The 16122-nt window shown below is 38.2% G+C and overlaps 1 protein-coding gene across 4 annotated transcripts in view; it reads left to right on the top strand.

The window, feature by feature from the left end:
* LOC126470254 (AP-3 complex subunit sigma-1) overlaps window positions 1-16122 on the top strand; it is a 121200-nt gene that overhangs the window by 83505 nt on the left and 21573 nt on the right. For all 4 annotated transcript variants that reach the window (XR_007586160.1, XM_050097968.1, XM_050097969.1 and 1 more), the window contains exons 3-4: window positions 13015-13198; window positions 13283-13390. Coding sequence is in view for 3 of the 4 variants with exons in the window: in XM_050097968.1 (XP_049953925.1) it covers window positions 13015-13198; window positions 13283-13390 (292 nt within the window). In the remaining variant the exon portion in view is untranslated. The remainder of the gene's footprint in view (window positions 1-13014; window positions 13199-13282; window positions 13391-16122) is intronic.

Below are 16122 nucleotides of genomic sequence, written 5' to 3'. Positions count from 1 at the left end.
TCAGTTGTAGATTTGATTTTGTAAATTTAAACCATAGACATCTATATTCTTCAAATACTTAGCAGTTGGCTACAGTAAAGCAATATCATTTGCTGTTTTGGGGTACTGAAGATAGCTTTTGATTGTGATGTATGCCTTAGCAGAATCATACTTTATTGTATGTGAGATTTTGATGCCTTATGCTATCCACATTAGTTCACTGTCAGTAATGGGATCATGTTTCTTGTACCTGATTGGAAAACAGGTTTTGTAAGATGTAATAACTTTATTTGAATACATTGTATATGTTACTCAATCCTTGTGCATCATGCTTCTCTTATCACCTGTTGTTCAGCAAAAGTTGAATAAATATTTCTACTTCAAGTGAGTTACTGATTATAAATTTTCTGCATAATGCATACTCCTTAGATCTGTCTTTAATACCACGCAACATCAAGACCAGTTTCTCGGTGTCTGATATCCCATTAGGAAGTGCTCTCTAACAATTCTGTCCCCTAATGAGACATCAATGAAAGACTTCTAATCACACATAGAAAACATATTGCAATAATTTTTGGTTCCTTTTAATTGTTCTAGTTGGGGGACACAACACTGATAATGTAACATTGTTTATAGCAAATTTTTAGTCTGTCTGCCCTTCAGATAAATGTTTACAGTCTGTTGTCTTTGTTGAAGTTTACTCAAGTCTGGTTAATATCTGGGTGAAATTTGTTGATCAGCAGTCTGCTGTTGAACTACAACAAGCATTGTTACATGTGTTTTGAGATTCTACTGTAAGTAAACTGGAACAGTCCTACAGTGACAAGTCTTCGTTGGCCTCACTAATAACTGTGTGAATGACAGCAGATCTGTCTGATTTATGAAGATATAGAGTATCAAGAAAACGCCAGTATGTGGTGAGGTGACATGTGAATAATTTTAGCTTGTGCTACATGATAATGGCAAGTTTTCTGTAATTTTTGCTCAGATTACATCTGGGAGCCAGGGTAATTTTACAAAGACCTTGGCAATTTCCTTACCTAGTGTTCTCTTATGTAAGTGATCTATTTGTAATGCATCAGTAAAGAGCATAGATACATAAACCTTAGGGAGGTGGAAGGTATGATTAGATTCAATGCCGACGACAGTGAAATGACAGTAGTTTATTAAAACAGCTTTAAGTTGTTTTACACATGTTGTGTGTAGCATAGCTATTTTTTTTTTCAGCATCATTGGATAGAAATGTCTCGTCAGTGATAAATTTCCACTTGTTGAATGGTTTCATTTAAATGTGAAACCATGTTGCAGAAACGTATTGTATCATTTAACTATGTCTTCAATCGGAGTTTTTAAAACATCAGTGCTTCATGGTGTAGTATTAAAGATTGATGAATAATATAAAGGATGACGACATAAGAGCTGCAACTGATGATGTTACTTGTACAGGGTGCGCAAATTAAAGTGGCCCGGACAAGAGTTCAAGGTTACAAAGAAACACAGCAGAGGAAAGGAAATACAGTACTATCCTGACCATAGTAGATGTTGAAAGTGACAACATTCATCACTTTGCGCTTTTGGGCCCTTGTCAGCAAGTTGCTGAAGGCAGATCGAAGCTGGAATTGCTGCAGTCTCATCCGAAATGTTCTGCTGCAGTTCTTGAAGAGTGTGACTGTTGTTGCAATTCACCTTAGACTTGAAGGCTTCCCACACAAAGTAATTGCACACTGATAGATTGCACACTGATAGATCAGGTGACCTGGGTGTCCTGCTAGGACTGCGACCAGACTGACATCTGCTAACAAACCTACCGTATTTACTCGAATCTAAGCCGTACTTTTTTCCGGTTTTTGCAATCCAAAAAACCGCCTGCGGCTTGGAATCGAGTGCAAAGCAAGCGGTAGTTCAGAAAAATGTTGGTAGGTGCCGCCACAACTAACTTCTGCCGTCGAATATATGTCCGGCTACACAGGCATGCTTTGTAAGCACAAAGATAAATACTGGCGCCAAAACCTCTGCGTCAGTAAATAAATTTAAAAAAAAGGTGGAAGACGAGCTTTTTTTCTCCGCCCCGAGTTTCGACCACTGTATTTTCATACATTATCCAACGAAGTAAATACAAATTCCGTATTGTTCATCTTCGAATGTAGCAGAATTTCAATATACTACGAAAATCCGACTGGCAAGACTGTTTGGGATGCTTGTCAATATGGCCAACTCTACGTTCTGCATTTTTTCCTGCCTGTGAGAAGAGATGGTTGCTAATAGGAACATGATGAAATGTGAATCACATGCAGTATTCTCTTCACCATAAGAATAATACGAATATAAACATTTTGCCATGTATTCTTTCGTATTTGCTACTATCTCATTTAAATCCTGTCTGCCTAATAAACTACGAAACTAGAGTGACACAACAGTAAACGCGGAAGAATATACGTATCGTGTCATGTGTATATTCGTATTATTCTTATGCCTAATAGTGATACAGCCAGAAATGAAGCACGGCAACTGACTAGACTTTTAAATCTAAGATGGCTCAAATTTCTGTGCAGAATTTGATGTACTAAAGAAGCGGCCGCAAAGATTTTCAAACGGAGAAAAATTTTCGCCTAACTCTCGTTCAGCACATGTTCTATCATACGCAGTCTATTATTTGGTTCTTGTTGATCATTATCAACGAAAGCAGCAGAGTAGGTAACAACAAATAGGAGTCTCTTGCCATTGTTTCGCTAATGAGACGATACCTCTCTTTGTCTTTTAATTCTAAGCGGCGGTAGCGCGCACGAAAGCAAGCCATGCCGCGAGCGGCGACAGGCCGTAAACACGCACTATCAGAAGGCGACAAACAATGCATGACACAGTACAGTAATGCATTTTCAGCTTAGAGTGACGTAAACACCTATAACAAAGAAAACGGCACTTATCAGATCAAAGCAAAATAAGCAATCGATTCAAACCAGCCGAAGCACGTGAAAAAGGAAGTGTACCCGTATAAATACGGGCGGAGCGCCTGACGCATAGCAATGGCTACCTGGTAAAGCTTAACTGCTAAGCTTACGACTCGAACCAAACTACTGTAGCTGTATCGTCATTCATTCGACCTAAATTGTGTCTCATATTACAATGGACCGACTTGTTTCGATTTGGAGGCGAGACCTAAAACTTTTCTCTCCCCTTGAATTTCGAGTCTCAAATTTCAGGTTTGGATTCGGGAATTTTTTTTCCTTTATTTCGAATCTCATTTTTCAGGTGCGGCTTAGATTCGACTGCGGCTTAGATTCGAGTAAATACGGTATTAGACGTGAAGACTGTGTAAATGTCCTCCAAAGTTCAGCTGGCTGTATGGGCAGTTGCTCCATCCTCTTGGAAGTAACTGTAGGTCTTATCTTCTTTCATTAATGCTACCATCAGTGGTTTCAAAATGAATACATTCACATCCAATCATATCCACTCATTGAGGCCAGCATTAAAAAATTTTGTCTCATTACTCCAGATTGATGACAGATTAGTAGAAGTGTTCTTGCAATTTTCAGTACTTCAGATGGTGAAACTTACTATAGCTACATGGTAATGTTCCAAACTAGTCTCATTTATTAAAGGCAAAAGGCAGGAAGAGAAAGCTGACTTCAACTAGAAGTGAATAGCATGGAAATATAAAGTCTAGATCAGAATATTTATCACAAGGATATGCTAGTGACAAATGGTGGTGCCATATTTATTGCTATAAAGAACCCTATAATATCTAGTGATATTCCAAATAAGAGAGATTCTGGGTGATGGTAAGCATCAGTAGTGAGTCAAGCTTGATAATCTGATGTTGTTTTTAGACTGTCTGCTTCATGAGCTGTAGTGGAAGAACACTTCACATAAAACTTAAAAGTGAATTACCTACTCATGCTGTTGTAATAAGGCAAGATATTGTCTTATCAGCTAGAGAGACAGAGAGAGTGTCGCACGATTAAAAAAGGTGCGAGGAACAGTGATGTGCGAAAGGTTTCGTGAACATCTTTTCAATAATCACACCAGTGACTACAAGTATTGAAAGGAATGCTAAGAGTGATAGGAAAAATTATTGCTTAGTAAGTGTGGCAGGAAGCTCATTTCAGGTTGTTTGAAGAGTTAACACCATTAAAAAAGGTGCGAGGAACAGTGATGTGCGAAAGATTTCGTGAACATCTTTTCTGAGAGATACTTCAAGTAGTTAGGGAGCTAACTCATTAAGGCATCATATGATATCCTAGTAACAGTTCAAAAATTTTAAAATCAGTTAATGCAGAGAAGGGAATTGGTGACCATAATCAATAATCACACCAGTGACTACAAGTATTGAAAGGAATACTAAGAGTGATAGGAAAAATTATTGCTTAGTAAGTGTGGCAGGAAGCTCATTTCAGGTTGTTTGAAGGGTCAACACCATTCATCGCTGGATAGGTTATTCAAAAATTTTGTACAACATGCTTTAGAAATCTGTATACTGGAAAAGATTGAAAGATTGTGAGGGTTGGAGGAGACTCACTGTTGTCCATTAGCTGTATCAGAAAGTTGTTACAGAAGAAGGGGGAACTTTATCACATATTTAAGTGAAGTCAAACCTTCATCAACAAACAAAAGCTCAGATAAGTCGAAATCAACATAAAAAGCATTAAGTGATTTCAAAAATAAAACTTTGTTAACAGCTGTTGCAAACAACCCAAGAATGATTTTGTCATACATGTTGTTGTTGTCTTCGGTCCAGAGACTGGTTTGATGCAGCTCTCCATGCTGCTCTATCATGTGCAAGCTTCTTCATCTCCCAGTACCTACTGCAACCTACATCCTTCTGAATCTGCTTAGTGTATTCATCTCTTGGTCTCCCTCTATGATTTTTACCCTCCACCCTGCCCTCCAATGCTAAATTTGTGATCCCTTGAGGCCTCTGAACATGTCCTACCGATCGGTCCCTTCTTCTTGTCAAGTTGTGCCATAAACTCCTCTTCTCCCCAATCCTATTGAGTACCTCCTCATTAGTTACGTGATCTACCCATCTAATCTTCAGCATTCTTCTGTAGCACCACATTTCGAAAGCTTCTATTCTCTTCTTGTCCAAACTATTTATCGTCCATGTTTCACTTCCATACATGGCTACACTCCATACAAATACTTTCAGAAACGACTTCCTGACACTTAAATCTATACTCGATGTTAACAAATTTCTCTTATTTAGGAACGCTTTCCTTGCCATTTCCAGTCTACATTTTATATCCTCTCTACTTTGACCATCATCAGTTATTTTGCTCCCCAAATAGCAAAACTCCTTTACTACTTTAAGTGTCCCATTTCCTAATCTAATTCCCTCAGCATCACCTGATTTAATTAGACTACATTCCATTATCCTTGTTTTAATTTTGTTGATGTTCATCTTATACCCTCCTTTCAAGACACTGTCCATTCCATTCAACTGCTCTTCCAAGTCCTTTACTGTCTCTGAAAGAATTATGTCATCAGCAAACCTCAAAGTTTTTATTTCTTTGCCATGGATTTTAATTCCTACTTCGAATTTTTCTTTTGTTTCCTTTACGGCTTGCTCAATATACAGGTAGAATAACCTCAGGGATAGGCTACAACCCTGTCTCACTCCCTTCCCAACTGCTGTTTCCCTTTCGTGCCCCTCGACTCTTATAACTGCCATCTGGCTTCTGTACAAATTGTAAATAGTCTTTCACTCCCTGTATTTTACCCCTGCCACCTTCAGAATTTGAAAGAGAGTATTCCAGTCAGCAATGTTAAAAGCTTTCTCTAAGTCTACAAATGCTAGAAACGTAGGTTTGCCTTTTCTTAATCTAAGATAAGTCGCAGGCTCAGCATTGCTTCACGTGTTCCATCATTTCTACAGAATCCAAACTGATCTTCCCCAAGGTCGGCTTCTACCAGTTTTTTCATCCATCTGTAAAGAATTCGTGTCGGTATTTTGCAGCCGAGACTTATTAAACTGATAGTTCAGTAGTTTTTACATCTGTCAACACCTGCTTTCTTTGAGATTGGAATTATATTCTTCTTGAAATCTGAGGGTATTTCGCCTGTCTCGTACATCTTGTTCACCAGATGGTAGAGTTTTATCAGGGCTGGCTCTCCCAAGGCTATCAGTAGTTCTAATGGAATGTTGTCTACTCCTGGGGTCTTGTTTCAACTTAGCTCTTTCAGTGCTCTGTCAAACTCTTCACGCAGTATCATATCTCCCGTTTCATCTTCATCTACGTCCTCTTCCATTTCCATTTTATTGTCCTCAAGTACATCACCCTTGTATAGACCCTCTATATACTCCTTCCACCTTTCTGCTTTCCCTTCTTTGCTTAGAACTGGGTTTCCATCCATCTGAGCTCTTGATATTCATGCAAGTGGTTCTCTTTTCTCCAAAGGTCTCTTTAATTTTCGTGCAGGCAGTATCTATCTTACCCCTAGTGAGATAAGCCTCTACATCCTTACATTTGTCTTCTAGCCATCCCTGCTTAGCCATTTTGGATTTTCTGTTGATCTAATTTTTGAGACATTTGTATTCCTTTTTGCCTGCTTCATTTACTGCATTTTTTATATTTTCTCCTTTCATCAATTAAATTCAATATTTCTTCTGTTACCAAGGGTTTCTACCAGCCCTCGTCTTTTTACCTCCTTGATCCTCTACTGCCTTCACTATTTCATCTCTCAAAGCTACCCATTTTTTTTCTACTGTATTTCTTCGCCCCATTCTTGTCAGTCGTTCCCTAATGCTCTCTCTGAGACACTCTACAACCTCTGGTTCTTTCAGTTTATCCAGCTCCCATCTTCTTAAATTCCCACTCGTTTTGTAGTTTCTTCAGTTTTAATCTACAGTTCATAACCAATAGATTGTGGTCAGAGGCCATATCTGCCTCTGGAAATGTCATAAGATTTAAAACCTGGTTCCTAAATCTCTGTCTTACTATTATATAATCTGTCTGAAACCTTCCAGTGTCTACAGACCTCTTCCATGTCATACATAGAGTTCATAATCAATGAAAATCATCACATCAGTCACTTAGTGATCTTACTGGAATGGAAATGGAAGATGTCAGACATTGTTGAGATAGTTAGTTCAATTCTCCAAAACACATGAAGATCATCATTCAGGTCCTCCACTCAGTGATTGCATGAACATGAAAGTGACTGATATTGAGATGACTGTTTACGGAATAGAGAAGTACTTAAAACTACACAACAAAAGAAAGGCAATAGGATCTGGAAGGATGTTTGTATGATTCTAAGCAGAATGTAGGAAATAATATGCTGTCTTTCTAGCAGCAGTTAATTGTAGGTCACTGAAGCAACAAGTGTTCCAAGAAAATGGAAAAAGGTGCAAGTCATTCCTATTGCAAAAAAGTATTGTCAATCTCATTTTCATAGTTGTGGACAAATGTTGCTGATGTCATTGTGTTATGGAATTATGGAACACATTGCAGGCTTGCTTATTATGACCTTTTTGGAAAATGAAAATCTCCTCTGTACAAATCACTAAGGATTCTGCAAACAGAGATACTGTGAAGTTCCACAGGGTAGTAGACAATGGCACCAGGTGTATCAAACAAGGTTTATTGTTCAGTTTCACATCCTGGTTCTTTGACACTCTCTCTTCAGGACTTGATAAGCCAAACATTTTCTGTCCTTTGATCTTCAACACTTCGTACTGGAAGATTAGGTGTGGTGCAGTTTATCACCCTCACCACACAGCCTATACTTAGGGGCTTCTTTATTTACACCCTCTGTGCTTAGGTGTTCCTTGAAGTTCCCAGGGCCTGTCATCAGTCATACCTTGGGTTTAGTCTGTCTCCTGTTTGAGTGCAGGGTTACAGAACTTCTCTGAAAACATGGCTTTGGAATCGTTAGCTTGTCATGTTTTTGTTTTTGGGTCATAGTCCAGTATCCTTAGAGATGGTTAGGACAGGTTCCAGTCCAATAAATGGAGTGATCACACCTGTCCTAGCCAGCGTATCAAATTGTTCATTGCCACTACTTCCTTAGTGATCAGGGACCCACAGCAGGTTTACCCTGTTGTTGTCCCCTAGTCTCACAAAGGCTTTATGGCATTTTGCAATGCTCATTGATTTCATTGCAGAGGCTAATAGAGATTTCAGAGCTGCTTGATTGTAGGAGTTTATGTAGATGCTACGCTCTTTGTAACACCTACACAAATTCTCCTCAGCACACAGCTTGATGGTGGATATTTTGACCTGGAATACTGTGGCCAGCTTCCGTAGCAAGACTGCTCTCTTTGGTCTAGGTTGTACACCAGAAATCCCAACCCCAGTACCTTCATGTATTTTCGACCCATCTGTAACCCAGACTATATCTCCTGCTCCGTGTCATGATTCATTCTTCCACTGCTCCCTACTTCAGATTGTTATGCTGAAAGATTTATTGAAGCTGCTGGAAGTTACTGGATGATCGTAATGCATTTTCTCAACTGTTCCTGTATTTATCACACCATTGTTCCCAGTTTTTAGTCTGTATGCACCTGCCGCTGCCTTCATTATAACTCAAAAGTGTAATGGGAGTATGTCCAGCATGGTCTCCATCCCAGCAGTGGGTGTGCTGCTTGTTCTGTCTGTTAGGGCTAATCAGGGCAGTCTCTACACCTTGCCAAGCTCCTTAGCAGCCATCTTCTGTCCTACTTTGTTCCACCATGCTGTCAGACCATGAATTATCATAGATCTTACTTCAGTGGTGTAGATCCAGTACATACTTCTGGGATTTAGACATCACTTTTTTCCACAGGCTATTATAGTGCTCATAAGAGTACCTTTCATCTTGGAACATATATTCCTTATGTGACAGGTCCATGATAGTTTTGCATCCAGGGTTATCCCTAGGTTCTTCACTACCCCCTCTACAGGTAGAGTTTCATCAAGAAGCTTAAGACTCCAGTAACTGTACTGAAAATGCTTCCTTGAGAATGGCATTGTAATAGTTTTTGTGATACTGACCCTTAGGTGTTAGTTCCTGCACCAGTTTTGCAGTAGAGTTTGGTGCACATTGTGCCATTGTTCTAAGAGTACTAGCAAATTTGTCAAGTATTACTATGACCAAGTCATTTGTTTATCCCTGGCAAAAGTAGCCTCCAATATTTAGGTCTTCAATAAGTTCATTTACCACTAGGTTCCAAAGCAGTAGAGACAAAACCCCTCCTTGCAGACACCCTCTGGTGGTGGTGTTGATCATCATTGTTTATTCATCATGGTTGCTTCTACCTGTCTTCTGCTGAATGTGGTCGTAATCCACGTACAGACAAAGGTCTCAGTACCATGTTCTTCTGCATCTCTAATCATGGATTCGAAGATCACATTGCTAAATGCCAATTGGATACCCAGGAAGATGCAGAGAGCACTTTCTTTAAATTGTAGTGCTTTTTCCACTTTCCCAGTAAGTTGGTGGAATGCTGTTTCAAATGATTCGCTTGGTTGATATGCATGTTAGTTTACATGTAGAGAAACCTCTGTTAACCTCCTTTTCTGAATATGCATATTAACGTGTTTTTCTGATGTCTTTAAAAGGAAGGAGGACAGACTGATCAGTCTCTGTGGCTTTGGAATGAAAACAACCCTCATTGTTCTACTAGAATTAGGAATAATTCTTGCCACTAGGGTAACCCTAATCAGCGTGTATAGGAGCCTAATTAAACTCTCTCCAGCTTGTTGCAGCAGAGCTGGAAATATTCTCCCTGGGTCTGGTGACTTAAATGGTTGAAATGCATCACACCTTGGGTTGGATATCTGGGGAATTGGGGAAAGACTATGGGATTGGATATGGGAGAGACAATGCATTGTGGGGCACTCTTTGTCTGGTTCATCCACTGAGGCCCTTCTGGCATGGGAGACCCTGCCAGTAGCTGTGCTATTGCTGGTGTAGCCCTCAGCATCCTGGGGAGACACAAGCCTCTCCACCAACACAGACAGTGCTTCTACGACATGGTGTCCCCTGGAGAGGTCCATACTGTCGCTTAGTGAAGAAAATAAGAGCTTACAGAATATCAGACTAGCTTTGAGATTGAATTCTAACTACCTAGCAAATAGAAACCAGGATGTTTTTCTTAATGGGGTGAATTGTCAGATAAAAAAATAACTTCAGGGTGTGATATCGCTCCATTATTGTTCAGCGAATGTTCGAAGAAGAGTTAGGCAACGTGTTTCTTCCTCCAACATATGAGAGGTAGTCATTAAGCTTCAATTTTCACATAAAAATAGTTACATTATTATTATTATTGTATTTGCAGGTACAGGTGTTTAGTTTTTGGTACATATTGAAATTCTCAGTCCACAGTGTCAGAGAGGAACTAACTAATCTGTAATCAGACTATAGAAAACTTAAGTGAGGTGTAATTCTTATTTTGAATGAGTATTATTAGAATTAGGCAAGTATTTGACATCTGAGAACATAAAAATGGGAAGGTGGACTGCCAATAAAATCAGTTTATCTTGTATTCTATTTCGTGCAAAGTGACTGCTTAGATAAATAATATTTTTGAGTAAGTGTCAGTAAAATTTGAAAATGAGGTATATTAATGTTCATGAGTCATTCCACATAATTATGTGATATCAACTGGTTTACAAAAGTGATACACTTTCTTAATGAAAACAAAACCACATACATACATACATGCATACATGCAATGTAGCACAACTTCGTTGCAGGTGTATAAGCACTGACATGGAGGTGTCTTTCCAACATGTATGTGGTAAATGCAGAAATGTGAACTATGACAATGTTGTTCGGGCAAGATGTCTGTCAAAAACAGCCATTGCGGATGGTGAACCGAGGACTGCTGCTGCTGCTGCTGCTGCTGCTGCTGCTTCATAACAATGCACATCCCCATATTGCAAATGTCATAATGCAGAAGCTATGCCAACTCTAGTGGGAGACACTCAGGCACCCACCCTACAGTTCTGATCTCTCCCCATGGTGACTGTTGTGCCTTCAGTCCCTTATAAAAGACCTTGAAGGGTCAACGATTCCTGTTGTATGGGTATGTGCAGCATGCAGTTACGGCCTTCTTCACACAGCGAGATACAGTGTTTTACCGGATGGGTATTTTTAACCTGGTGTGTTGTTAGGGTGACTGCTTCAATTCTCACAATGATTTTGCCCAATTGACATATCGATTCTGGACTTTATGGCCTTCGAACATAAATTTTTTGATCACATTTTGCAGTAATAATTTTCTACCAAAGCTTTGAGAACTTTTTTGAATATATTTGTTTACCTCTCTCAAGTTTGAAGAAAGTTTTTCTAGGACATTTGGTCCTGCATGTGATGCCTTTGATCTTTATTTCATGGGCTCGTGGAAGATGTTCCACTTTTTGTGTTATGGTTGTATTGTGTCTTGTTATATTGAGTATCAGGAGCCTATTTTTTTTTTAAGTGAATACTGTTTGGAGGTGTCTCCCCACAAAACTGTGCCGTGACATAGTGTCAGGTGGATTAGTGCTTAGCACGTATATCATTTTCATAATATTTGTGTCTTTTAGGTAGCTGAGTCTGTGCAGTACATATAGGCTTGAGCTGAGTTTCCCATTTAGGTGTTCTGTGTGATTATCCCAATTTACATTTTCATCGGTTCTTATTCCAAGGAATTGTGTGTGTTTTCAGTATTCTACTATGAACTCATCTAGACAAATCTTGATATCTTCATTGTGTTGGTTTTTTTGTTTGAAATTTAGACAAAGTGTTTAGGGAGGATTACCATATTGTGCTCAAATCACATTGAAACTCCTTCACATCTGCACTTGCCATCTGAGAACCCGTAATGGAATCTGTGCAATATTCTGTGTCATTTCCACCTTTGGTCCAAAACTAGTAGGAGCCAGACTAGGGTATTACCATGCCATGCGTAGGCTGTTGTTAACACTACAACACAAATGGCTGTGTTTGGAGTGGTTCTCTGACTGGAAAACATGGACTGCTGATAAATGGTGTCACATTATGTCCAGTGAGGAATCACGGTTCTGCATTAACCAGGATGACCATCGTGAGCAAGATGTCGGGGACGTGGGGAGAGGTCCGATAATTGCGTTGTATAGGAGAGGTACAGCGGTGTTACTCCTGGTGCCATAGGGTGAAGTGCCTCAGGTCATAGCTGGTAATGATAGAGGAAACTTTTACAACACAGCAATAAGTCACGAATGTCCTGCATCCTCATGAGTTATCTCTCTGGTGACAGGACCATGGTGCCATTTTTCAACAGGATAAAGCTTGTCCACACATGACACTGTGTCTATGAACTGTTTGTGTGGTATTGAGCTTCTCCTGAGGCCAGCAAGCTCCCCAGATCTATATCCAACATGTGTGGGACAAGTTTTGACATCAAATCCATCCCATTGCCAGTATCTGGGATATTAAGAACCAATTACAACAGTTGTGGGCCAACTTGCCTCTGGAAAAGAATACAGCCACTTTGACACCCTTCCCAAATGAAACAAGGTATTCATTGAGGTCAGAGAGGGTGCAATGCTATATTGATAAGTGGGCTCATGTTGCCAAATTCTTTGTAAATGTGACTCAGTTTTGTAATTACTGAAATAACATCACATACTCTCTTAAGCTGTGAAATTTCATTTTGTTCCCTCCTCCCCTTCTGGGTCATTCAAGTGAATGAAAAGGTGAGAAAACATTTTGAATTATTTCTAATTTGGCAGTTCTTATGACCAAACTAATTACTAATATACATGTACTCTAAGACCACTCAGTGAGTTGGCAGGTGACATTAATCAAATTGATGGAAATCTTAAATACATTGAAGTATTGATAGCTTTCTGATCACTGCCAGCGTTAATTAGCAGACAGCACTGTCTTCTCTGCAACACATGGAATTGACAATTGCTAAAATGTTTAGTGTAATCAGGTTGGAAATCATCTTATTTATTGACATGTTAGAAACTTTAAATTCTTCCTCTTATTAAATTTTTAGTTTATTACACAGCAATTTGACTACAACTATTAATTTATGTAGTAATATTGCATGACATTTCTGAAGCATCCTTTTTTCTGTTTCAGTCTTATAGGTGGCTCAGATTATAAGCTGATTTACCGACATTATGCGACGTTGTATTTTGTATTTTGTGTAGATTCATCTGAGTCAGAGCTTGGGATTTTAGATCTGATCCAAGTCTTTGTGGAAACACTGGATAAGTGTTTTGAAAATGTTTGTGAACTTGATCTTATTTTTCATGTTGATAAGGTAAGTACAGTTTATGTTAATTCTTTGTTGTGGTTTTGAAATAGACCTCCATGTAATTCTGAAATTGCCTTCTTTTTTATCTAGGTTCATTACATATTGAATGAACTTGTTATGGGCGGCATGGTATTAGAGACCAATATGACTGAAATTTTAACGAGGATTGAGGAGCAGAACAAACTAGAAAAACAGGAGGTGGGTATTCATTTTTACTTGATGCATTGACTCAAAACAGTAATCAATGTAATTTTACTTTCTTAGAAAATACAGGGCAGATAAGTCATGTGAAGTTTATGAAATTAGGACTGCATGCAAAATGAGGTAAATATTTCAAGTGTACGTTACAATTGCTGGGTGTCCCAATCCTGTATTTGTACTGTTTGTAATAAAGAGAAAATTTTCCACATGACCAGGAACTAATCACACATGGATGAGCTGCTCTGAAATATTGTTGGTTTTGTTGAATGTGGCCTGTATATTTTAAGGAAAGCAGACATTGGTAATTTGCATAAGTGAAAGTTATTCTATTCTTGTAGTGTAATGCTGCTTTACTTCAGTTACTGTCTGCACAGCCTTCTGTCATATTATATATTTGTCACAGAACCCAGGATTTATTTTTAGTGACCTACTTTTTAGTGAATGTAAAGGAGACCACTCACTGGACAGTAGAAGTGTTGTCATATACAATCACATAAAAAAAGTGAGAACTTTGCAAGCTTTTGGACAAAATCTTTAATTACCTAGAGAATACATACATACCTACATACGTACACACACACCTCACACATACAAGTTGTTACATTGCGCCGGTTGCCCACATGCCCGTCTACCTTCCCTGCCCCCTCCCCTCTCCATTTTAATCATGTTGATTATTTGTCGCATTTCATTACAGTTTTCAGTGTTTTGTTAGACACTAGTAGAAGAACAATAAATAAGATAACTTTGGTCATAATTTTCGTCATAGTTTTTAGTAATTGTCTTCATTACTGCCATTCAAAGGGGGGGGGGGGGTGTTTAAAAATTAGATTGTGTATTATTTTCATAATTGATAAATTAGATTGACGTGTCCTGGTTAGAAAGTACTCCTTGAACCATCAAACATGTGGATAAACAATAACTTGTTAATAGTTCTTCCTTTGGAGGCTGTAATGAGGTAGTTAAACAACAGTGAAAATAACTCGATAGCAGATCATGTTTTCAAAACATAATCATTAGTACCTTTTGTATGTCTCAGACATGTTTGAACCCAATTGTGTGAGCCACTTCATGTAAATATGACATTTTATTAAAAAAAAATGTAGAAATTGGACACATTATAGCATAAGGCTAAACAATATTTTCCATGGCTCACATTTCATTGAGATGTATAATAGTTTAAAAGTATTCGGTTGGGAGGACCATCTCCCTTCTCCCCCCCCCCCCCCCTCTTTTTTTTGTATTACAGCATATTGCTTGCAAATTTAATTTCTTGCTTTTTTTTGAAAATTTGCCAAAACTTCCATTTTGTGTTTGTAATTAAAATTTGAATCTATGTAAGGGAAGAGATAGCTCAGACAAAAGATCATTGGTAGCTGTTTTGAGAGGCAGCTGATGGTTACTTCCTTATGTACGTGGATTTGTAAAAGGCTGTGGTGTTACAAAATGTAAACATTTTATTTTTGCCATTGGTTGTTCTCCAGATTATTTTGTGATGACATGAAACTTGTGTTTTTTCATCACATACTTGGAGGTTTTGTGGAGAAAAATCTTCGAATTATTTCAGTGTTTTTACATTCCAAAAGAGTGTTTGAACTGTGAGACTGGTCTTAAGTCTCGTTTCATTGATAGCTGTCTACTCCCCCCCACCCGTTTGTTATTAATGAAATGTTCCCAAGGGGCTCTCATTAGAATTTTATGTACTGTCATCTGTAATTGCCTGTTTGCAATGGTATGTGGTCGTTAAAAATTTTAAAAAGATATTTATGTGATTGTGTTGAATTCATGTGTGTAACATTACCACCTGAAAATGTGTTTATGTAATGTCTGAAACTTGAATATTTGTGTGTTAATGTCCTTGGGTTTTCTGTATGATGGTCATCTTTCACTCAAAACAACAATTGAAGAACCTGAGTCTGAGGTGTTTCACTTTTTGCTATGATTCCAAATTTTTGTTGCAAATATGAAATAAAAGTTAGGGTAAACTGTTTGTAAAATTGGTGGCAGCAAATCGTTCTGGTTGTAGATGACCTGTAATCTCAGAGTCATTGGACAATCAGAATTGAGTGTTTGAAAAACATTGTATTTCCTGATCAAAATTGAGAAAAATAAAAAAAGGTCTTAAACTATACTTACTATACTATGAGTGAGTGTTCTGGTCTTTGAAATCATTTTTGAAATATAATTTCGGAATGGTAAAGAACAACACTTTAATGGGTGACACAATTGCTTATGAACACATTTGAAATGCAAACAGAAGTACTAATAACGTTTTATAAATACCGACGTCTGAAGCTGTATTCTTATCCAGCAAACATTGAATCTCCATAATGAATTAATATCATCTATAAATATAATAAAATTGTAACTGCCAGATATCTGTACATAGGAAATATGTAAGAAAAATTAATATGAGGGGTCCTCATAACAGTAATAGAAACCAAAACAATTATTTAAAAAATTTTTGTCTGTCTGCCTGTCCGTCCGTCCATACATCTGTCCATATGTTTGTATGTGCATCATGCAAAAACTACCACACGAAATGGTATGTGGTTATCACAGTTGTATTGTTGGAGGTCTAACTTAAAATTTGGTATGTGTTTTACCTTGATACCCGGCCTGGAGACCAAGTTATGTATACGTATAGTGTGTTTACTTTAGCCTAATTGGGTCAGTATGGGGAAATACGAATCCATAGGAGGTGCAGGGAAACTGTCTTAGGAACCTTTAAT

Source organism: Schistocerca serialis, chromosome 3 (assembly GCF_023864345.2).
Source record: "Schistocerca serialis cubense isolate TAMUIC-IGC-003099 chromosome 3, iqSchSeri2.2, whole genome shotgun sequence".
NCBI classification, from domain to species: Eukaryota; Metazoa; Arthropoda; class Insecta; order Orthoptera; family Acrididae; genus Schistocerca; species Schistocerca serialis.
Note: the sequence above shows the minus strand (reverse complement) of the source record. Positions and strands in the feature narration are given on the sequence as shown.